The 24,616-nt window shown below is 36.6% G+C and overlaps 1 protein-coding gene across 1 annotated transcript in view; it reads left to right on the top strand.

Annotated features, from left to right (window-relative positions):
* The window catches only part of LOC128262661 (protein eyes shut), a 55,592-nt gene that overhangs the window by 3,267 nt on the left and 27,709 nt on the right, over positions 1-24,616 (top strand). The window contains exons 2-3 of the mRNA XM_052997054.1: positions 10,778-11,636; positions 15,658-15,806. Coding sequence (XP_052853014.1) covers positions 11,167-11,636; positions 15,658-15,806 — 619 coding nt within the window. The 5' untranslated portion in view covers positions 10,778-11,166. The remainder of the gene's footprint in view (positions 1-10,777; positions 11,637-15,657; positions 15,807-24,616) is intronic.

The following is a 24,616-nucleotide window of genomic DNA, read 5'->3' as shown; positions in this document are numbered from 1 at the left end:
TTCGGCAGGATTTTCCCCTTCAGCCCCTCGACAGCTTCATAAAGCCAAGTGTTTGCGCTTTGAAGTTTCCGCTTCCGCAGTGAACAACGAAATGTTGCTGTTGTTGGTTTTTGTTGTTGCTGGTTGCTGTTACTGGTTGTTGTTGCTATTGCGGCACAACATAAAACATACTTATTTTGAAGTTGTTGGCACAACCGAAATACACCGGGAGACACACACTTTCAGATATCCATGATGTTCTTCAACAGAGCAAAAATATAACAGTCTTTTTATAAATAAATGAAACTACGAAAATTTATATTTTTTTTTATTTTATGATTTATTGTTGTTATTAATTTTTTTTCCAGGCCTAAAAATTTCAAACATTTTTTTCTCTGTGCACCATGAGCATACCAATGCTGAGCACTTTCAAATTTTCTTACGGTTGCATCGTTGTTCACCTTCCACGTCGCATCTGGTGTTTAAATCAAGCAAAATTTAAATTACAAATTTCTTCTCGTTTTCAGTGGGTAAAACCCCCCTAGGCTTCAAATTTAGTTTGGGAATTGTTTGCTTAAGGGGAAGTGAAGTTCCTGGGTAACTCCAGAGTAAATATTTAGTTAACTTTCGTGGGCGGCAGCCAAAGAGTTAGGTATTTATTGTTAAACAAAGACTCATCATTAAATCATAATTATTTTCTCTGTTAATTGAAATTTTCCACTTCCCTGACTGCGCCCTATTGTCAACTTTAGTTGAGGTCAGGAAAAAGCTTAAGACCTACTCGAACTCCAATCTTTATATGCTCTTTAATGCCATAAGAATTTTTACACGTTGCGGTCATAAATAACGACAGATTCATGGAATTTTATTACGAACATTTTATGCGCCAAATCCGAAATAACAAATACCAGAGTGTGAATAAAAATGTGGGTGATACTGGAATATTTGAAGTTAAGGGAAACTCGATATGAGTGAAGGCGAGGGAAAAGGGCAAACACTTTCACTTTGTGCCCATTTAAGGTCGTGTGTATGGTGGCATTTTCCCTCCGTACGTGCAATAAATAAGCGACTTATTTATGCCCCTCACACAGACACCGCCAATAACAAAGTATTTGGGTTAGTAATGTCATTTACGAGGCAAAACAAACATAAAGCGAAAATGTAAAAAAGCTCTGTTCACGTTTATACATTTCTCCTCGCCTTAAATCCGTCTTCAATGTAAGCTCTGCTAAATCTTAAAGAAGCAGGAGAAAAAAAATAAGAGAATGAAAACCCAACGGACGAGCGTTCGTCTATTTAACTAACTGTGCATAATTCATAATTTAATTAAGAACCCAGCGAAATGAAAAAAGTTACACGAGGGACATTGACGCGCCCCCTCTCTGTCGTTTTCCACTCTCCCTGTCTCTGTCTCTCTATGTCCCTGTCTCCATTTTCCACCCAACACTTGCAATTGTGTGTGTAAGTCAATGGCTGAGAAGCCCTGTTGGCAATTGCTAACGCTTTTTAGTGGGCGGTGGCTTGACATCTTAGCCATGTGCTGGTGGCTGCAAACGGCCAACTGCCATAAGTCAAGGAAATCTGCGCACCCAAAGACAAGATTTTCCGCTGTTGGGGGAATGCATAAACTGAGCTCTGGCTGGGATTACACTTTGAGAGGTGTGAGAAGGTTTGCTAAGCCCAAAGATGCATTGCACACAACGAGTTTAGGGGGGAAAATGATAGTCAGGGGAAATCAGGCGAATTTTGGGACCTTCAAGATATTAAAATCACTTAAAACATAATATATAAAAGATTACTAAAAGCTGTGTACATAACAAATACAGAAAAAGGGAACAGTAAAATAAATATATTATAAAATTAATATAAAATATTAACATTAATTACAATGCATGTTAAATTCATATTTATTTACTTTGAAAAATAAAACAAAAATATTTGTTATGCCCTTCTACAAAATAACCAAAAGATGTAAATCAAAAATGTTATTAATTTTTGTTTTTAATGTAAATCTCTCAAATATGTAATCTATAGCTTTTTAAAATGACAAAATATTTTACAGGGGCAAACCATTGTTCCATAAAACATTGTTAATTAGTTCTATAGATGGCCATATATAATTAAATTCAACTCAAGAATTTATAATTAGAGAAGGTAAATTTTACTTATAAATATTGCATCCGCTGGCCAATAAATTACCGCACATTTCCGCCGCAAAGTCGGCAATTGATTGAAACGTATTTCAGTGGCATTTCAAAGCATCCACAGAATCAAAGCAAAAAGTAGCCGCAGCTAAAAGAAGAAAACGTCAAACGTGCAGTGGAAATGCCAATCAAACCGCAAACGGTTGCCCAGAACATTGTTCGATTTTCCCACACCCCCGCATTTTGGCCATTTCCACTGCCAACTTGCCAACTTGTCACTGCAGAACCTAACAAGCCACACAAAAGACGTCCATGAGACTTGGTCAGCTCTTCATTTGGTCAGCTGCTGACAGCAACCGCCATCCACCACCACCAACAACACAACCAGCAGCGACACAGTTTGGTGGTTTTCCTAGTCCCGTCGCTTTTCCCAACCCCTCTTTTCCCAACACCCCCCTGACCAAGCTTCCATGGTTAATTAACTTGCCTCGCATCGCGTCGACTTGCCAGCGAACAATTCCTTTGAACGAGTTTCATTTTTATACTCCCTTCGCTGCTACAAAGTTAAATGCTTTGAGTTTGCGAAAGACAAAAGGAAAGCGATTTTCATCAACTAATTTAATTGCTGCGACGTGATATTGGGGGACAAAAAAAGCTAATTGAGGAATCATTTCAAGACTTTATTGATTGAGAGTCAAAGCAAAGTTTTTAGCAATTAATACTTTGCAGACTGGATTAAGCAGTAATTAATTTAAAAGTGTAAGCCCTGGTAAAAGGAGTTTAAAAGCTGAACAAAAATGCTTTGAGATAAAATACATTAATTAGGAAAATAAAAAGGCTTTTGTTAAATTTTCTGCTTAAAGTAAAGAGTGTATATTTGGAACTACTAAAACAAAGCCAACTAGTATATAATTAAATAAAAAGATGTATTGTTTAATATTTAAGCTTTATAAGTCATAGTTATGGTTATTATAGTTATCGTTAAGTTTACAGCTGACAAAACCAATCAATGTTCTATGTTTTCTGCCTAGAATGAGCCAAATAAATCAACATTTGCATTTTCCCATTTAAATTTACCAGGAAGTAACAAATTCGCACAGTTGTCTAGATGAGCAAGCTGCATTTAAATTAACTTCATTTTCTGCTCATTTGCAAATGCAAACATTTCACTTCTCTGCGAAGACACGCATGCAATTACAGTCGCCCACATAAATATATGGCCCAGGCATTCACTTAAGTTGCACAATTTTAATTACAATTGTAAGCAGAGGCGCCAACAAAGCAAACCGACACCAATGAGCCACGCCCACTAAATGGAAGTGTTAAACCAAAAAAACAAAAAAAAACGAGGCAAGTGCAATAATAAACATACAGTGAGAATAAGGCAACGGATGCGGGTAAGAAATTTTCATTTAAAGCGATAAAAACTTTTATTACCACTACGAAAAATGTTGAGAATGTTTTTGGCTGCCTGGCAGTATGCAACATTTTCGCACAGTCGACTTTTGCACACACACACATCCAGTAAAATCATATATATACACTGAAAAGGAGCCATCGGAGTTATCTCCGCCCACAATTCGGCTTGGTTTCCAGCCATTTGTATAATCGATGTATCCATGCCGATGCCTTTCTGCCTACGCCCCCCTTAGGGGCACGCCCCTTTCTCCTACTTTTCCCTAGGAAAATCCCTCTTAACACCCGAGTGCCTCACTCCTTTGTGTTGTTTATGTTACATTCGTGTGTTGCCTGCTTTTATTGCATTTGCGGCGTGATTTTCTGGTGAAACTGGATGTGAGGTTGGCAAAAAGCAGTTTTCCTCAAAGTAGAGCACTTCTGCCCCCCAGAAAGGCAAACGAAAGTACTGCAGAGGATACGGCGAGGGAGGGGAATAGGCCACATTTTAGGCTTATGAACATTGCCAGAGCATATTTCATGCTCATATTGATTTTTGATAGCAAGCAAAGCAAAGCCAAGCCAAGTAGGAAATGTGAAAATGAAAATGAAGGAAAAATAAACCGGAAAAACCAGGCTATTCCCTGATGGAAGTGCCTGTAAAAACGAGTTTTCTCAAAGCCATTGATAAGTTTATTTGCCATCGAGTTTGGCTACGAATTCAGTTTAGAAGTGTTTAACTTGCAATTTACACTTATAGTGGAGGTTATGGAGGTAAATGTAATTTGATTTTTATTTTACACACGTATTGATAAAGAGTACTAAAGATTCTAAAACCAATAAACAAGTCAAAATATTTTTAGCCCCTGCAAAAGTATTAAAATTATAAAAATGTAACTAAACTTGACCAAAAACCAAAATAGAATACACCAAATTTTGTTTGTAGAAAATTGATCAAGCTAATGCCGCACAATGTGGTAAGCCCCAGATTTTCCATACAAAATAACGTAATTGATTGTGTAAACCTTAAACTTAGAGAACCCAGGACAATTACAGCAATCAAACCAAAGTGTCCACCAAATTAAACTCGAAAACCAGGGAATGTTCGCAGATAAACATATAAATAACCAATACAGATTCAATTTACGTTTATTGTATTGGACGCCGTATGGCCATCGAAAACTGAGTAAAACAAACTTGAAACCGAGAAAACCAAAAAAAAAAATGCAACGCGATGTGTATAAATTGCAAGACAAATACGATTAAATAAATCTGCAGGCAGCACAGATTGCTTTAATAAATATTCCGGGGCGGTGGGCGGTGGTCAGAAGAAATGTGTTTACACAGACCAAACGAGCGGCGAAAAAGGCAAACAAAAAAACACAAAAGGATGCCCGAAGAAAATCAACGACAATATTCCAAACATTTTTAAAACACATTTAGAAAACAAAGAGGGAAAGCTATCAGAGCGAAAAGGGGCAGCCCAACACAATGTTAATGTCGAAAGGCAAGTGTGCTAGGTCAGCAAAGGGGGCCAAAAGGAAAGGGCGCCAAAGTCAAGGAACACATGGCGTATGCGCAATCTTCGTGTATCGTATTCTGTGCTAGAGTCCTTTTCTGTGCGAGAGTGGAGCGCGTGCTGACACTTAATCTTCCAGCTGACGCAGATGCAGCCCAGGATATGGCAGTCATATATCTAGGAGGCTTTGAACTTCCTTGCCAGCGGATGTCGCATGTTATCCGACTTGCAAAGGAAAAGAAAAAAGGGGGAGCAAAAGATAGCAGCACAAAGCTAATGCACTGGGCATGGGTTTTCCTCCTAGCATGGAAACGAAACTGAATGCAAAATGGGTGAATTCAATTGGAAGTTTAAGCGAAGCCTGGATTGTGGACTTATGCTAGCCCCTTGAATATAAATCTTAAGCACTTCAAGTAGTTGGTAATATATATTCAAAAGAGTTTCCCCTATTAAGACATAGTTAGGCACTTTTTTCTACAAAGCAATTTCAACCCTCATTTGACCCACACTGCGTATGAGTTATGAAAATCGTTTCCGAACATCATCAGCAGCAACTGTGACAGAGAAATGCTCACGAATACTTCAAAGTCAGAAATTGATTTAAGTCAATTAATTATAACGACCCGTAACAACAATAACAATAACCCAACCAACTGGCCACGCCCTCTAACCCACAAGCCAACCTCTCCCCCGCCCCCTTTCACATCCCCTTTTAAAACGTAACGTTTTTACACATCGAAAAACTCTTAAAAAATGAGTTTCTATTATATTAATTTAAAATATAGCAGAGCTAGCAGAGCTAGTTATTTAAGTTAGTTTTATTTTATTGTGCATAATTTCGAAATTAAAATTTTAGGTTATTACCCATTTCTTACATTTTTCATAGAATAAGATTTGAAAAAAAATTAAAAAGGATTTTCAAAGTTTTACAGATATTTGTTATTCCGGGAACAGAATATATTTAATTTAGGCTTAAATTTTAAGTTATTACCCATCAATTTAATTACTAAAACTATTTTTATGGACTAAGCTTAGTAAATACACACAATACACAAATAGACAATACAACATTTTTGTCATGCACTTATACTAAGTAACCAAAAACTTAAACCAAACGAATCTTGCAAATATGTAAACATTTGCTCCCTAATATTTTATAAAGGCACACAAATACAAACGTTTTAATTGTATCATAAAACTTTGTAAGTTAATTGTATAAATTGCGAGATTTCTTTTTACAAAATAAGCATTTTTCCTCTCAGTGTGTCCAAATCAATTGGCCAGCTGCTTTTGGGAAGTCCATGTTTTTGGAGGCAGGGGTTTTTAGGTGGGTGAATGGTCTGGTAGATGGAAAAGACCATGTAATCGTATTAGGCAAACGGAACTGGTAGCTGGCCGAGCACGTGTTTGCCAAAAGGGGATGGAAACGGGGGAAATGGGGGTAAGGTGGGGGTACTTAAAGGTAATTGTATTTGTGCACTGCAAACATGGCGTGTTTTATTAACAAAGAGAGAGCGAGAGTGGATTGTGTTTACTCATATGTCTTGTTAAAGACAATTTAATTATTTTAACATGTGTGTAACTCTGCGTTCGTGTGCGCTCATTGTTCTGTTTATTTTTGGCCATCGATTTTCACACGCTCTGTATTACAGGACAAAAGAAACAAGCGAACACAAACAGTTAAATTTACATGAAGATCCTGGCTCAATGGCTTGGCATTTTGCCTGCCTTATTATAAACTGTACTCCCTCCCCCGAAAAACGCTTCCCTTTTCGACGAGCAGACTTTTTCCAAATATTTGCACAATATTTGTCAGAATTAATTAACAATATGAGTGAGGAGGGATGAAGCACTTGTGTTGTCTCAGCATATTTCAAGTTTTTTTCGCCAGCCGTTGTTTACTCGAAAGCGCTTTGCATAAATAGCACAACTCAAGCCGGAAAAAAATGTGCACAATTTAATTAAATTTATGCTAGCAAAATTCTTTGGTCTGCTAATAGCAAATAAACAAGAGCAGGGACACTAAGAAAAGTTTAACATTTTATTTTATAGAAGCAGGGAAATAATAGGGAGGTTAAAATAGGTCAACCAAGAAAGTGGTATACAATGTTGAACAGAAAAAACACTATAGGTAATTCTTTATAAGAAGAATGTATGTATAAAAATAAAAATTAATTAAAACTTAATCAGATTAATAAAAAAAAAGGGAATCAAACAAAATGCAGCAATGATTAATGCACTACTCTTAGCGGGTAACGCCATAATCACAAAATCATATGAAAATTCAAACCCAATTGCTCTCATCTCCTTATCAATACTTATTTTACCCTTTAAGTAGCTAAGTTATTTCTAGACCAAATCCACGTGGAAATCTGGACCACAATTCATCACTATCAGTATTTGGTAATTTATCTTAGGAACTTCCTGTTGCCTCGTACCCCAAAAAACCTGTCGCACTGTTTCTTATCACCGACTAACGAAGCTGTGGAAAACCTGCTTATAATTACCCCACCAGATTACACATTGTCTAACAAGACCCATTCATTAATGTCATCAAATTCTTGAAGGACAGGCGACAACGTCTTCCATCTCGTCCTGCAAAACTGCAACATTATGTCAACACACACAGACACACACACACACGCACAGTTGGCAAATGGCTCACGTTAATGGCAAATCCCCGAGCCCCATTTCCTCGGATCTCTAGCTCCTGGGATTTGCACAAAGTTGCAGTTGCTGCAAATGCCATAAAAAGCCAACAGAAACGGCAGCAACAGCAGTGGCAACAATAAAACCAGAAACGTCTAGGCTGTGGATCTGAGTTTTGGCCTGGCTTTCATTCAGGTGGACGACGTGAGTTTTCCGAATGAAAACGTTTCGGTTTTATGTCCCTCCCTTCGCTAGTTAACATTTTTGCAGCGTAAAATGGGCCAAGTATTCAGGTGCCACCGATTAGATGACATTTGCTGCTTAACGATTGCAAATAACGATTGAAAATATATATATATTTTATTAAGGAAAATGTAAGAAGGTTTTTTGGAAAATCCTATCAACCTTAAACAATGTTTTTAATTTGAAATTTTAAATTTTTAAAAAGGTATTTATGATTTTAATTAGTTTTTCAATAACGATTGCACAAGAATATATATATTTTTTAAGGAAAATGAGATTTATTATTTTTAATTATCCAATATTTTTTATTTTGTAAAAAACGCCTAAACATTTTTTATAATTATTGATTTATAAACTTTAATTCTACCAAAGTTTTGTATTTTGTGAAGTAAACTTTAGCAATTTTGTAATTACAAAATATTGGAAATTAGTTAAATTACTAAATGCAAACGTTATTAATAAAAAGAGATTTAAAACTATTTTTTTTTGTATATTTAAATTCTATATTGCCCACATAGGAAGTACTATACATCATTCATTTTTTGCATTTCGCTATAGTTCGCAACTGATTTGTCAACTTGAAGTGGGCAACATTTTGTTTGCTCGTTGGAAAGAGGAATAAAGTGATGGGTTTCAGTCCTGCACTCGGCAATGTCTCTGTGTAACTTGAACAACTTCAGGCTTCTTCTCCGGCAATTCGAGATTGCCTTTTCAGGACCTGCTGGTTCACTTGGTTCACTTGGCTGCCGGCCAGTTTCAGTCATTCGTGCGCATTTCATGCTGCCTGTGTTTACAAGCTAAATTCATTCGACGCCGCTTGTCGCCTGCCGTCATCAGCTATGTGATGATATCCATGTACCACCTTCGAAACCACCTCCCCTCCTCGCTTTCTATCTGGTTGGTAGTGCTGCTTTTTCCATCACTCGCCCCTTATTGTTCTTGGTTCTCCTGAGTATGCAGGCTGGTGATGGGAAAATGGCTGCAACAATGGCAACAGGAGCCTCATCAGCGTCATCAGGATCCATTGAATGGCGTCAACCTGACAACGAATAGTGCACTCAAAAAAAAGGAAGGCCTTCAACACGAGCGATTTTATAACTTATGGGTTTTTAAACCAAATACCTACTTGCAGTCAATTTATTTAAAAAAAATATCTTAAAAAGATTTAAAATCTTACAGGCTTAAAAATAACCTATCTCACCTGCATCTAGGTGACAAATATTCACCTTCAACAAATATTTGACCTTAAACTAGAGAGGTTTTAAAATGAATTGAATAAAATATAAAGTAGCTACCTAAAATACAAATTTTTTTATTGACTAAATAAAATATAGTTGATTTTCAGTTACCCTATCATTATTTGTAAACTGAGATGAAAAGGATCTATAATTTCTAATATTAATAGTTTGTTAAATAGATATAGAACCATATGTCATTCTAAATTTAGAATATTTTTTAGAGTTCACAATGTAAATTGTGCACCATAAAGATATGTGATTAGGTTATGTGAGTCAGTCAATGTTAACGCTTGCATCTTTCAATTTGAGCAACGAATCTAATTTCTAGTCGAAGATAGCTAACAAAACTCTCCCTCCGCTCTGTATTAGCTGCTTATATTCCCAACATTATGACTGACTTTGGCCATATAGTCGTTCGCTCAAACAATATGGTCAGAAACACCCCACCCCCCGAGGGCAATGATAAAAGACAGTTGCAGTCGCTTGGTCGTTGGCCAAGTTAAGTCGAATTTATGTTGATGATGCAGTCGAGTTATGGGGCGTCTGGCTGCAAGCTCTACTCCTGATCCGGATCCCTTATTCTGTGTCCAAGTGTCCCGGTCAGTTTTCCGTTGTCATGGCTAACGTCCTTTGCTTTGCTGCAGTTGACGTTGCTGGTTTCAATTTTAAACTTGTAGCAAGATCTGTCTTTCCTATTTTTTTTGTCCACTCCTGCGAATATTCTATGGCTGTCATAAAAAATATTTATTTGCAACCAGAGTGAAAATAAAACCAGAATTGTTGGTAACATTTTAGCAGCTAAAGCACATGTGACTGGAAACATGTTTTTCGGAACGTTAACAATTTTTAAAAACTAAAACTGCGTTTAAGAAAGTATATTTTTATTGTAGGGTAAGGTAAAGCTAAGCTTTTATTTAAGATTTTGTTTTCACTGTACACACTCGCCATTTCCCGTTCTATTTTCCCAACGCTAAATAACTAAGTACCCAAAAGCACCAGAACTAACCCAAAATCCATATGTGTGCTATGCGCACAAGTTCTCGGGTTTATTTTGACACATGTGTAATGGGAAAATGTAGTGTACAACTGGCCATCATGGCTGCATTATGGATTAGATGTGTAAAACGCTTTCCGACTGTCACACAAAATGATGTGCTATTTGGGGACTTAGTTTGGGCTTTGTCGAAAATTATTTCACTAAATAGGAAAACTGTCAATCGGCTCAGAGAGGAAATTATTTCAGTACGTAGGCTTCTGTTAATATCATTTTGTTATCTATGAGATGAATTGGAATCTGTTTAAATACTTAATTAATCCCTTAATCTAGGAAATAATGTGTTGACTATTTTTAATACGTATTATTGTTACCGGAGCTTAAAGCAAGCTTTAATTTTATACAAATATAAGAGCTTTGCGGTTAAATAAATAAAACAAAACCAAACGGAAATTGTTAACCAATTGTGTGTGCAAAAATCTTCCCCAACTATTTAATTGCCACTTTAGCAGCGACAAATCCAAAGCTTTTCATCCTACTTAAAACAATTGTGGCCGCAAATATTATTCCACAATACTTATGGTTCTTTATTTTATGCGCTCTGCACTTTTTACAGATTGCGAATGGCAGCAACAATTTGAACCAACGAGAAGAGCAACAATATACCAACGAAGGGCTCCGAAAATAAGCAGAAAGGAAAAAAGTAGGAAAAAAGTAGAAAATATCGGACAGAAATCATAAACAAGAATGCCGGGCATTTGCGAAGGACTGTGAGCTGCAAGGATGCTGATGCGATGCGAAGGCGACGCAGATTGCATTCAAGGACCGGTGGGCCAGCAAACAATCAGTGGGGCAAACAATGAGAACTAATAAAGCACTTAAGCGGATAGACAACCAGCAGCAACAAGGACACCCAAGTGGAAGCAAGACTCCAGCAGGAGCAGTAGCACTAGTAGTAGCACTATCAATCAAAATAAGATTTCCCGCACCCGTGCCACGGGGCGTATGATTAACGTGCATCAGTTTGATACGCCGACAATGGCGATTTCGCCTCAAATTAGACGCGACATGGGTCGACGATGTGCCACATCGTTGCAGCCCAAGGATTTTGAGGATGGGTCAGTTTCCAGGGCAGTAACCACACCGCTGACAGCCAATGGAGCCACCACCATCACTGTTACCCCCAAAGACATGCAACGAAACCACCTGCTAAAGATGCCAACAGCAACAATAGAGAAACCAACGATAACAGCCACCACCAGCATCATTCTCACGAATACCAATACCGAAACCAGTACTGCTGCCAAATCAACAGCAACAGCCGTTCGAAACCCAGGCCGGGCTTTAAGGATATTAGCCAAGGGTCTGCTGCTACCCACCCTGATCTTGGGCATCCTAGTGGGCGGCAGCCAGGCGGGATTCGCCTGCCTCAGCAATCCCTGTGTGTTCGGCGTCTGCATCGATGGTCTGAACAGGTGAGTTCAGCTGAAAACACGTCTCTTACACTGATACAACAAATTAAATAGTTATAAAACTTTTGTGACTATTGAGTTCAAAATGTTGTATATATTGTTAAATTATCTATAAAACCATAACATTACAATGCAAATTAAACTGCAGGATTTCTATTATTGAGGAAAATATTAGATTTTAAATAGCTTCTATTTGATTTAAACGCATTTAATTTATTTTTAATATGTTTCAAAGTTTAATTAAATTTTCAAATTGTTTGAATCAATTCTTATAATGGGAATAATAATACGATTTTAAAAACATTTTATATTTTTATATTTAAAATGTGTAGATATGGAAACTTCCCTATATCCTGTCTGTTTAAAAGTTAATCTTAATCTAGCATTTTTTTTTAAGCTTTAATAGTTACAACACTATAAAAAAGCAAGTGTAACTACAAAGTAAAAAATTAAAACACTATATCTTAAAAATTACAGTTGTTAATACACCAAATAAAATATAAATCAAATAAAATATATATTTTGGTTCATCAAGAATATCTAAGCAACAAATTTTAAGACGCAAAAATTGGTGTTTTTTTTTATTTTAACGTTTTTGAGCTAGAAATTTTTGTGCATGCCAGTGGCAGTTTTGCCCCATTTTTCTTTGTCTGAACTTATTAGCAGCGACCAATAAACCCGTCCAACACATTTCGAGTGGCAATAAACTTGCGCCACTTGAGCATCATGAGAGCAGCCAGCTTCAGTTTCAGTTGCCATACCCTGATGCATTGGTACCATAGCATATAGGATCCCACACCATATAGATATAGGGCAGCTCCGATGTTGATGCCGCCACTTAGCAGGGAAATGAATTTACCCTCGCCCTCCAATACTATTTTCTGCTCCTGTTTCAGGGGGTTAAATTCCACCCGCCCCGCATCCTTTACACTTTTTTAATGCATGCCCGTTTCAATGGGGTTAAGTTGCGGCCACTGCAATTGAGATGGGAAGGGAGAATGGCCAGAGGGCAGGAAGAAGGGCTGAGTGGGTTTCAATTGCAAGCAGCTGGAAAATTATTAACTTGGACGACCAGCCAAAGTGCATTCTTAATGGAGAAAATGTACAGCAAGGATATGCAAAATATTTCGAATTTTATTGAAAAACTCTGTTTCTATAGTGAAAGGAATTTAATTAAATACATTTTTTGTAGATAATCGGGCAATAAAAAAATGTACTACTCAATGCAAGTATTAAAATACTGAATTCCGAAGCTTCAAGGGTTTCGAATTAATTTGTAAAGGTGTCTAAAAGTATGCAGTGTATTTAAGTACGAAAGGTTAATATCTTCATTACGAAAGCGATTGCTCTTGACACATTTTAAAATTATTTAAAATCCTTAGGCATTTGTGCTTCACTTCTTATTATTAATAATTCTGCCAAAGAACTACTCAAATTTTAAACCAAAAATTTCCATCTTCTAACCAAATGAATTTCCGGCACTTCTCCGATTTGTCAGGCATAACTTAAGTCTAGCAATGCTATGCACATTCATTGCAAATATCACCCGAGTCTTCATTTCATCTCAAATTCAAATCAGAGAAGCTTGTCAAATTGCTGCACTTCCAACCGTTCAGTGGGGTAAACTTTGAGGCTTAGCTGTCAGAGATTCCAACATACGATTTCTCCACAGACATACGTATGTATATACTGTATATGGCTCAAAACCAAGTGCACAAACAAGTATGAAGACGACTAGAGTTTTTCTCCTTGACGCCATTTATACTACTAAGTAACTGCCATTTTATTTTTCTATGCTCACTTCGCGATATATGCAACCGCTAATCCCACCCAAAAACCCAAGCCATCCAGCACCAACAAACACCACTGACGGGAAAAGCGGTTAAGATATTTTTTTACGATAGCTCGCTGGGAAAGCTGCAAGTCAAATGCGAAATGCGAAAACCAGAAGCTTGAAATCTTTTTCCGCCGCCTGCATTTCCCCTGCCAAAAGCGGAAAACTCAGGCTGGCCAAGTCGGATGGATGTGAAAGTTTATGTGCTGGCAAGCGAAATTTATAGCTGCAATTAAATTTAACACGATGCCATGAGATTTAAACGGATTAACTGAATAGTTTTCGACCATCTTAAACTTTTGCCAGCGATGGACGACGGGAGAAGGGGAAATAACGCAGAGCAGTTTACTGGCTACGAAGAACATTGATATTTTATTGGTTTACCCGGGGTTTTACGCCAGATAAGCGCGCTCTTAACTGTTTTATGAGTTCGCTCTAAAACCTCCAATAAAATTGACTATTTAAGTGGAGCGGAAAAATATGATTTGTTTGGCAAGTGGTAAAATCCAATAAAGTACTTCACTCAATTGAGTTTTGTTAATGGACACTTAACTATGATTTACAAATTCTTGACATATGAACAATGAAGAATTTTAATTTATCAAAGCAACAATTTATCTTATAATGCTTATTAAGAAAGTGTTTCGATATAATTTACTTTACTAAATTAATAAATCAATTATTTTTATTGATTGCGCTCCCAAAAAATATTTATAAATAGAATACCACTTTCATAAATGATTCGTAAGTTCTCAAATCATTCACCTAATTCCCTACCTTCTCCAATATCTTGATGGCCTGCTACTCAGTTATTCTGCCCGCAAATAACAAGTCCAATGCCATTATGTAGTCATTTCCCAATTGCTACAGGCTGAAGCCAGCAAATCAAATGGTCTCCGGGGTGAAAATGTCCAACCGAAGGCCATAATCAGCCAGAATCTCGGGGGCTTCAGTCAGCCTAAGGTAAACTGAAAACAAGAGCCGAGAACACCAAACAACGGACGAGTGTGTCTAGGTGCTTATACCCGTGCTTAGTCCATAACAGACATGTGCACCGGGAGAACTCGGCTGCCTCTCCTGCTTCCTAATGTAATCCATTATAAAGGACAACAGCAAGCCAACGTCACTTATCCCCCATTCCATTTACACGGATAAAGAAACTTCTTTAATTAAGCCGGTTACCAGCACAGCAGCAGCAGTTTTAGCCATGTTTGCACTGTTTTCTCAGGTCTCAGGTAACACTAACACACTCCTCGGCCACAGATCCCCTGACACTCTTTTTTGTTTTTATGCTCTTTGCATTTTCCGTTCATTCAATTTCGGTTTGCCGAAATGCACATAGAAACGGAAATGGAAATGGAAAAACCCAATCCCAATCCCAAATGTCTACCAAATATTTATTTCCACAACTCCTCAAGTGTTATGTTGGGCTGGCCTAAAGTTTATAGCACTCAACTGGCCGGCGGTTTGGCTGTAGGGTATGTGCATTATGCCTGCATGCAGAAGATCTGAGCTTGGAAAGTCGGTTTAATTTATTCAGGAAAGTGCTGCACCATAAAAGAGCATGCAAGAGTGGAAATGAGTAGAGCCAACTTTGCTGAATTAAGTGAAAGTTGCTATTTTTTGTAAATATAAAAAAATATTCGTGTAAATTTGTAAAATGCAAGCAAATGATTTTTTAAATCAATCAATTATAAAGATGTCTAAAGAATGCATTATATTTTTAATACGTAATTTTAATGTATTGGCATATTGACAGTTTTCTTTAAATTTTTGATATTTTTGCTAAATAGTCAAAATCCAAACATATTATCTACATTTTCTTTAATATTATAATTTGTATTTATAAATACGGAGAAGTGGCCATTATTTAGATCTGAAGTGGGATCTTTATATCTGAGTACATACTGTATTTATCCGTGTACGCTCATTTCCGTTGTTTCCCTCACTTCAATTACGGCAAACTGTCATTAAAGTATTTCGTTATCTACTTTCACCTTTCTACCCATATTGTGCCATTTGGCGAAACTATTTTTATCCAAAGCATTTGGTGCGCTGTCTCTCTAACTCTTGTTTCTCCGTATATTCTTTTTCGGAATCGTGCTATTTTTTAACCAACGTTTGATGCATCATTGACACACCGTTGCGGACCCACCCACCAAAACTCGATGGAAACAACTAAAACAACAGCTCGTATTCGTGTTACTGCATTGATGGCTACACAGGGATCCAGTGCCAAACGAATTGGGACGAATGCTGGTCGAGTCCCTGTCAGAACGGCGGGACATGTGTGGACGGTGTGGCCTACTACAATTGTACGTGTCCGGAAGGATTTTCTGGTAAGTGTGCCCCCTGCTCTCTAATCGTGGGTGTGGGTGTGTATGTGGGTGGGTGTTGCCTGAATGCGGTCTATTTTTGGTGCCAGCAGCATCCAGCTGAAATGCACGAAACTAAAACATAGCCCATGCACAGAAAATAAATTTTTAATGAAGTAGAATCTTTCTGCTTCGTAGGCCAATAAATAAAAATCCTATATCCTTTTACATAACAAGTAATTAATTAAGTTGTAAAGACTTTAATTTATTTCTTACCATACCTACTTTAACAAAGAGCATGTAAAAGAATATTTCTATTGCGTAGGGCAATAACACAAATCCAATGCCCTAAAAATAAAAAGTAATTAGTTGAGTTTTAAAGATTTCACCCTTCTACTTTACAAGCTTTTATAGATTCACTTGTAACAAGTTAAACAAATTCATTATCCAAAGCAACTATTAAGTAAGCTTCAAGTTATAAAAAATATTTGGAATTTTCTCAGAAAAATTCCATTCTATTATTTCTGCTCAAATTTTTGTGAATCAAATGGTATACTTATGATAAACATTATATTTAAAACTTTCTGCGATTTAAATTAATAATTATTGTCTTCTTTTACTTTACAATCTTAGCTCAAGTTTTATAAATTAACAATTTAGAATTAATTTTTTTTAGTTTTATAATCTTTGTTTCCCAGTGCACTTGGACAAATAGAAATGCGGGGGAGAAAAGGGTTATGCAGAAAAAGTGGAGTGGCAAGCCAGTTGAGTGGGCGAAGTTCCTCTTCCGTTTCACGTGCGAAATGTATTTTTATTAAGCCAACATAAAAAACTCAGTCTCGCTTGGTTTGCACTTGGTCGAGAGCCTGAGACAGATTCGGATCCCTCGATCCCCCGGCCCAAAAGCGCCGAGCTCCCAGCTCCGGCAAATAGAGAGGAATTCCTGCCAGGACGCGCAGGAAACCCCTTTTGCCCCCAAACGTATTTGTAAAATTTACGCGGTACGAGAAAAGGGCGAAATAAAAATATAACGTACAATGCTCGTTTTTACTTATTTCCCCGGCATTTGCTCACATGTGTCTATTCTTCTTTCTAACGCGTCCTGGGAGAGCAAAAAAGCGAAAAAAGAGTCCAAATATAATATAAAGAAAAGCAAACGAAAATAGGGAGTCATTGAAGTGCAGTAGCATTTTATACCCTTAAAATTGAAGTTGATTTGGCAAGGAGAAAGGTTTTTCTAAAGCGTTTTTAACACCCAAAAGCGAAAAGTTGCTTTTCAAATTAAAGGAATTTTTATAAAATATATTAAAAGTTATCAGATCGAAGTGAAAATGTTAGAAGCTTGCTATTTATTTTCATTATTTAATATTAATTTCAAATGTGTCACACTATATACTAATTAGCTAAAAGTGTGATGTGATTTTTGTGGCCACGTCTGCCTTGATTAATTAGTTATTAAGGAAACATATTTTTTAATTTATATACCAAATCCAACTCCAAATATACAGAATAGTAAGGGCATTTGACAAAGTGAGATGATCAAAGCTGAGCGAGAAAAGCGCTTTGAGAGATCTTCAAAGGCGTTAAAACGAAGGCAATGAGGAGGGCTTAGAGAGGAAAATCGGGAAAAGTGGACTTGGGAAATGGGAAATGGGGGAAAATGGCAAAGCCGAAGCTGGCAAACCAACTTTAATGTTGTCTATTGTGGTAGTCAATGTTGGGTGCTTAACTTGCCACTTGCCACGTGTGTATGTGTGGTACAATCCTCCCGTGTATCTGTGTTGGCCAAGCACGGAAGTGTAACCATGAATGTATCTAATGTTCATCCTTTTGGCCTCATGTACGTTCTACGTACACACATAACCACATTTACTTATGGTACGTGTGAGAAGCACTTAGTGTCCGTCCATATATTTTCTTTCCTTTCTTTTTTTATTTTGCCACCAGCAACCACCCCTTTCGTTGCCCAAAAGTTGACTTTATAAAATTTAGTGAAATTTATAGCCAACGTATATAGGTGTAATACGTACTATATTCGTATCTGTAGTAGTCGTATCAACGCCAGACTAAAACCGAAATACAAATTGCAGCAAATTTGTTCGGGAACTTTCCTGATGAGTTCAACGAGTGGAACACCAGCTGAACAATCAGGCCAAGAGAGGTGGCTAAATGATGTAGATGGGCCAAGGGGAAACTTTGAAACAGACCAAAGTCATTGACTGACTCTTTTGGCCAAAAGAGTCTTGGGAATAAATTACAGAAACTAAGTCCGGAACATGGGTTACATGTGTTTTCCGGCTGGTTGAATGCATTCGAATTGAAATAATGGAGATGAGAATTGTGGCTGATTGAAAGTTGTGTTTTTACTTAAAAGGAATGTAAGATTTTGAAGGATTCAAAAAGATTTTAGGAGAGTTTTACCCAAGTATATATTTTGAGGAATCAAAGGTAAAGGCAATAAATAATGTTGGTTTAAATATTCTCGTTATTGTTTTATTAATTTTTCACACAACTTAAAAAAAGGAAATAAAACAAAAGCCTTCAGTTATCAAAATTATCAAAGAATAATTTAATTTGCTTTATGATCATAGACCATGAATTCAACATTTTTTGTAACCAATTTTGTCTAAAAAAACTAGTAAGCCTGTCAGATTTCGCTATAATGCCCAATTTCCTTAAAAAAAATCCAACATAAATCGAAAACAAATACTTTCTTTCGATTTACATCACCCGTCATATGCGTTTAACAAGTTTACCCTCATCGTAGAACAACTTTTATCGCAAGCGAAACAATTGCATTAATTTAACATAAATAGAGCGGAGCAACGAACGCAGGCAAACAAAGGCCCACAAAGCATAAGCACTGCAAATGAAATCAACACAAAAACAAATAAAATTATGCACTGCCAGCCCGTGTCCCCTGCTTTTCCTCCAAACTAAGCGGTTCCATTGCAAATTGCTCCCAGACTCGGAACAAAAAAGACAAGCCCAAATGTAAATAACGCAAAAAATTGCATAACAAATTCAGCGCATAAAAAAGTAAAGCAAAATATGTTTTTCGCTAAGGCAGCAGCAAAAAAAAAATATATATTCTATATACACACTCATATATATTAAATATATTTTTTTTTGCCAAAAGCACGCGAAATGTCGGAAATAAAGCTATAAACTGGGAAATGAGACCAACAAAAAATGCTGAAAAAATGCTGGAAAATTTCGGAACGAAATGCAGTCTATGAATGGGAGTCTTAGGCAAAACAAAGCGAAAGTAACGGATGCAAAGAGTTCTGTAAAGGTGGCCGGAAAAGCGGGAAAATGGACAGACGCCTCGGGGCATTATTTAACCGCTCATTGAGTTTTGAAAAACTTTCACCTTGGTCACCTCCACCCCCTTTTTAAAAGCATCAGCAAATGCAAATGAAAGGGACCACAAGATAATTTCAGCGCGGGACAGCTGCGTTCTAATTAATTTTTTGAGCTCCCTTTGCATTTCGCATATTTTCGCGGCCCATTCCTCATTTATTTTTCGGCTGGCTGGCTTTAGCGTTTATGTTTGTGCCCTTTTGAAGTGGTTTTTCGGGATATACTAGTACTACTACCAGTAAATAGGGAATGTGGTGCCATGTTTATCCTTATTTCGCCTTTTCCACTTACCAACTCTTTGTGCAGACTTCTATGACTTTGGGTATAAATTGGTTTATAGGACTAAAATGATTGCTTTGATTGGGTTTTCGCTTTTAGTTTCAGTTTATCTCTTTGGCGTCGGATTAAATTTGACCTAGTTTAATCAGGCTAATTACTGAAGCAGCTAAAAAAAAATTTGAACGTAGAGAAATAAATTATTTAATCAGACAATTAAATATTACGAACTAGCAAAGTTGAAATGAACAAATTCTTTGAAGCGATTATAAATAATGCAATATAAATTCAGTTTTTAGTATATATTTAGTAACATTTAAGATAGGCTACTTAGACCGCTTTGATATAGAGTTCTCTAATTTAACAAATTAACATATAACTTAGGAGTCTGTAAAAATCTTACTTACATCCTGTTTACTTGCCATGCCAAATTTCTATGCTAAATTTCAGGATCATTCTTGACATTTTCCAAGAGGCTGCAATCTTCTCTGTAAACTGCAATCACCAACAGCTTAACCTTGCTCTCCTAACTCACACACACATACACACACCCCTATACACACCCACACAACCGAAATCGAATAACAAAGCGTGGGCAATCCTTTGTCCTTTTGCTCCTTAGCTCCCTGCCTTTATGCAATCATTGCAGCCACCAAAGTGGGAAAAGTGTAGGAAAATGGGGCAGGAGGTGGGAAAAGCGTTGCTGAGATCCATTGCATTGCGAAAACAATAGAGGCGGAGGAGGGGGAACTCTGCAGGATGGAAGAAGGTCATCCTGGGCCTATTCACCATTGAAATTTCGCATTTCACATTCATGCAAATGCAAATGCAGCAAATCAACAATGAAAAAATAATAAAGGATTCCTTTCAAATTTGGATAGAAGCAAAGGGGAAATGCTCTGCAAATGATGACTTAAGTGCAGATAAATATATTTTTTTTCAAATATAATACTTGTTAATAAAAAATTAAGGTACCTAGAGCATTAGTACATTTTTTCCTATTATTATTATGTTTAACAATCAAACAGATAGAATTTTTGGTAAGGCACTGATTTTTATTTTCTGGTTTATTTAAAAAAATAATTACCTCAAAATATATATAAGAAAAACTATACATAACATTTATGCTATTAAAACTCTTAGAAAATGTTGATTGAATTGTATATATCTCGTTTTCCTTAAAAAATGTATATATATTAAAAAAATGATTGAGTTCACTACTGAATGAATTATATATATATTTTGCTTTCTTTAAAAAAATACATAAAAACACATAACTACCTCTTATAAAAATATCCAAGGTTAGTTTTTGCAGGGCTAAAAATTTCTACATGGTATTCGAACCTATAAGGGTATATTTATGGAAATGCATTCAAATTGAAGCAATGCAGTTTGTGCCGCGATTCTCTGTTTTTTCGCTGAACAGTTTTCTTTCTGTTTTTTTCACTCACTCACTTGATATTTTATCGTAATTTTCCTGGGCACCATGTCCTTTTTTTAGGACTGCTTCATCAGCGGGTTTTGAGCGAGCTGCTGCGTGTGTGTGCATAAATTTGCACCTGTTCACCTGTTCGCTCCACTTTCGCCCTCTTTGGCAATTTGCACACATTTTCACGTAGCCGGGGAGATACATTCAATCAAGCATCTGGTTGCTCAGTCGCTGGCTCATTCGTCGATTCATGGCTTCATTTGGCTTGTTTCTTTTTCTTCTGATTTCGCTGCACCCTTTAATCAAAGTCGCATGCTTTAATTCCCGGCAAAAACTGATTTGCTCCGTTGTATATTCCACCAATTTTCAATCACACGACTCAGCGATTTACATGCATTTTTTATTTCAATTACCCAGCGGAAAACACGAACCAGTGTTTATAAATAGAATTCGAACCGAATCAATGGTCCTTTGGGACTTAGTTTCGCCGCTCATTTCTGTTGTTATTTTGCGACAGCAGCGTAAAATATTCATGGCCTTATTGATTTTATAATGTCAGCCCGTGAGTTTGATGAACTTTTCACATGTGCGCTGGTGGGTGGGATATTTTTGTTTGCTTTGTCACAGGTCCTCGGATTAGTCGTATAATCGAATGCTATTAAGATTTTTATTTGCCCACACAAACAGATGCGATTAAATTGTTTTGTGGCAAAAAGGCTTAATTGGCTTTAAATATCAATTGATAGAATGCATCAATTAGGTACTCTCAAAGCATTAAATCCTTATATTTAAAATATTTATGTATAATGGCTGCTCAGAGAAATGTTTTCTTCATTTAAAAAAATCAATAAGGACTTTTCTTGGCAATTCTTTATGAACTTGAGATTTTATATGACAGTCAAGTAGGTAAAATCTTATTTCAAATATTTTGTATAATTTTTCAAGTGTTGAGTGTTTTTATTTGTTTTGTAAAAAATTTGCCAGTTCAACTTTCTCTCACAATACTTTCTAAATTTACGCAACGTGGCCAAATGAATCATTAGAAAAAGATTACCTTACATGGTTGCCCAAGAAATTCTCTGGAAAATTCAATAGCAAGGAAATCGGAAAAAAAAATCTGAGAAAATGTTGTGCAAAATGCAATTAATTAAACGCGCTAATACACATACACTTCCAAAACCATTTTGTGGGTGTAAAAGTGTGCCACCATTTTTCCCGTGAAAATGAGCTACGCTTTCTCATTTCCTGTGCTTCTCATTGTCGAGGATTCTTCGCTGCAAAAAATAAATGGAAACTAAGCAAGCGAATGAGCAACATTGCGCACCACAAGACATTCAAGTGCAAAGCAACCACTTTTCTGCAGACGTACACTCCAATGAAAATGTCCTCAAATGCAATATTACTGTAATTAAATAGTTGTGAACTTATAAAAATCATGGCTTACTTTATAGCAAAATCATTTAATATTTCCTTTTTAACTGTAGCTAACCAATTACTTTTCTTGCAGCTATAAACGCAAAAAGGACATTTAATTTTTAAAATCTTGAACGCAATACCCATGTTATCAGTTTTAATTGTTTCCATGCCAAAATTGGTCAATTTTTTCAATCCTTTTGTTCAATATATTCCAATAATCGGTATGAATGTCAGAATTGCACACCTGTTTTTTTTGTTTGATTTTTACACATTCGACCGCTTTTTAGCGTGTAGATATGCGAATTGAAATTGCTGGGTTCTACCATTGCAAGTGACATGAATTTGGTCGGGTTTTCGACTGGGGGCTGGCTGAGTGAATGGATCCCGTGATTAGTTCCCCATCGCATTTGAAAGCAGCAGGCGGTGTGGCCCAGAATCTATGCAATCGGAATCGGAATTGGTGGCAGGAGATGAACCGAAAGTGCATTTCATTGCTCACTGTCGCAGGTCGCAAGCAGCGATTTACGGCAATGGATTCGAAGGATGCCAGCCAACCCCCGAAAACCCCCAATTCAATACCCCGATCCAATGATAATAGATTGCTCTGGCTGAGATTAGTTTCGCATACAAATTTCGGAAAAGACGTGGCTTAAATTCGAACAAGCTAAATACTGTTCTTAGTCTTGGGTAATTGAAGAACTTGAAATGAATAAATCAATATATTAAAAGGAATTAATTCTGGGGATAATTAACTTACCTTGGGGGAAATGAAAATGATTTTGGAAAAGTAACTATTTTACTAATTAAAAAGTAATTATTTTACTTAATTAACTGTAGGGAATTGAAATTTCATCAAACTTAGTGTCTCTTTTCAATTCCATTCCAATTCCTAAAATTCCATAATACATGTTAGTTAGCACAATCAATTCTTGACTTGTAAACTTGTTCTTAATTAAGAATAAAACCGAATCCTGATCTTTGTTACACTGACTGCATTTGCAGCTTTCTGTGCACTCACTTGTTCATTTATGCATTCAAGATTTCAGAGGAAACTGCAGAAAAGTGTGCGAATATGCGAGCATAAAATGCAAACGAAATGTGCAATATTTTCAACTCATGCACCTTTTGAAACGATGCCAGATTTCCAATGCATATACGCCCTGCTTGGTGCCCCTTTTCTCCATTTCTCACAATGTATATCCTGCTTGGGAAAAGGTAACAAGCAAATAAGAAGCACAAAATGTGTGCAGATAAAATTCAAATTTCAATTTGTGCATCGACTGGTGGGGCAAAATGAAAAGGACGAGCTGCCCCAAGGACTCGAAGGGTCGGGTACGGGAAATGGCCATGTTTATTGTGACCCGAAGCCAAAACAAATGTTCGTACCTTGTTGCACAAATGTTTACAGTTCGCTGCCAGCAGCAAATAATAACAAAAAAAGAGAAAATATATAACAAGAAAACGATGAAGAGGCGGCACAAGAAGCATGACAGAAAAAATTTTCAACAAAGAAAAATGGCAAGCGGCAGGATTCAAGCCAAAAGTAAAAAGCGAAATAAAGTACTCCAAAAAGAACATATTAAAGAAAAAATTACAGAATATTGTGGTTACCAATTAATAACAAATTAAGGAGGAATGGTAAGTTTAATATAAAGTCTTAATCCATAAAAAAAAATGTTTGGACAGGTTTATACTTTTGTTAAAAACATACATAGATATTTATGACAAAAACCATTTAAAATGAAATGAAAAGAATAGTTTAGTTTTTAATAGCCATATGTATCTCCTAAAATCTTGAACGCTAAACCGACATTTATCAATTTCAAATATATTCCAGGCCGAAACTTTATCAATATTTTACCAGCACTTAAAATTTGATTAATGGTTTATTTTTTCCTATTCTTTTCGCTTTCAAATATTCCAACAATCGACATGAAGAATGTCAGAAATGTACGCCTCTTTTTTATTTTCATTTCAAATTCCCCAATGAAAACCGAGAAAACCAAACCCGGACAACCAAAGCCCGTCCATTTAACAAAGCAAAAAAAAAAGATAGAGGGAAAATTGTGCGTCCAATTCGGAAAAAATTCATTCATAAAACATGCCTCGTAGATTGCGGCAGTAGTGAAGCATTTTTCTGCCCACAAAAATGACCGATGCCCCCTCTTTTCTTTTTCCCCCTCTCCCCCTGCCAACCACGCACACGGTGAAACAAAATGGAAATCGATTTTCACTTTAACGACTTCACACATAGCACGGGGCCCTAAGAAAAAGTATTGCCGAGGCTCCAACGAAACTACAAACGGAGCCAAAACAATGAACAAGAAAAACGAGAAATCATCGTGAATGC

This window comes from Drosophila gunungcola, unplaced genomic scaffold (genome assembly GCF_025200985.1).
Source record: "Drosophila gunungcola strain Sukarami unplaced genomic scaffold, Dgunungcola_SK_2 000001F, whole genome shotgun sequence".
Lineage (NCBI taxonomy): Eukaryota > Metazoa > Arthropoda > Insecta > Diptera > Drosophilidae > Drosophila > Drosophila gunungcola.
Note: the sequence above shows the minus strand (reverse complement) of the source record. Positions and strands in the feature narration are given on the sequence as shown.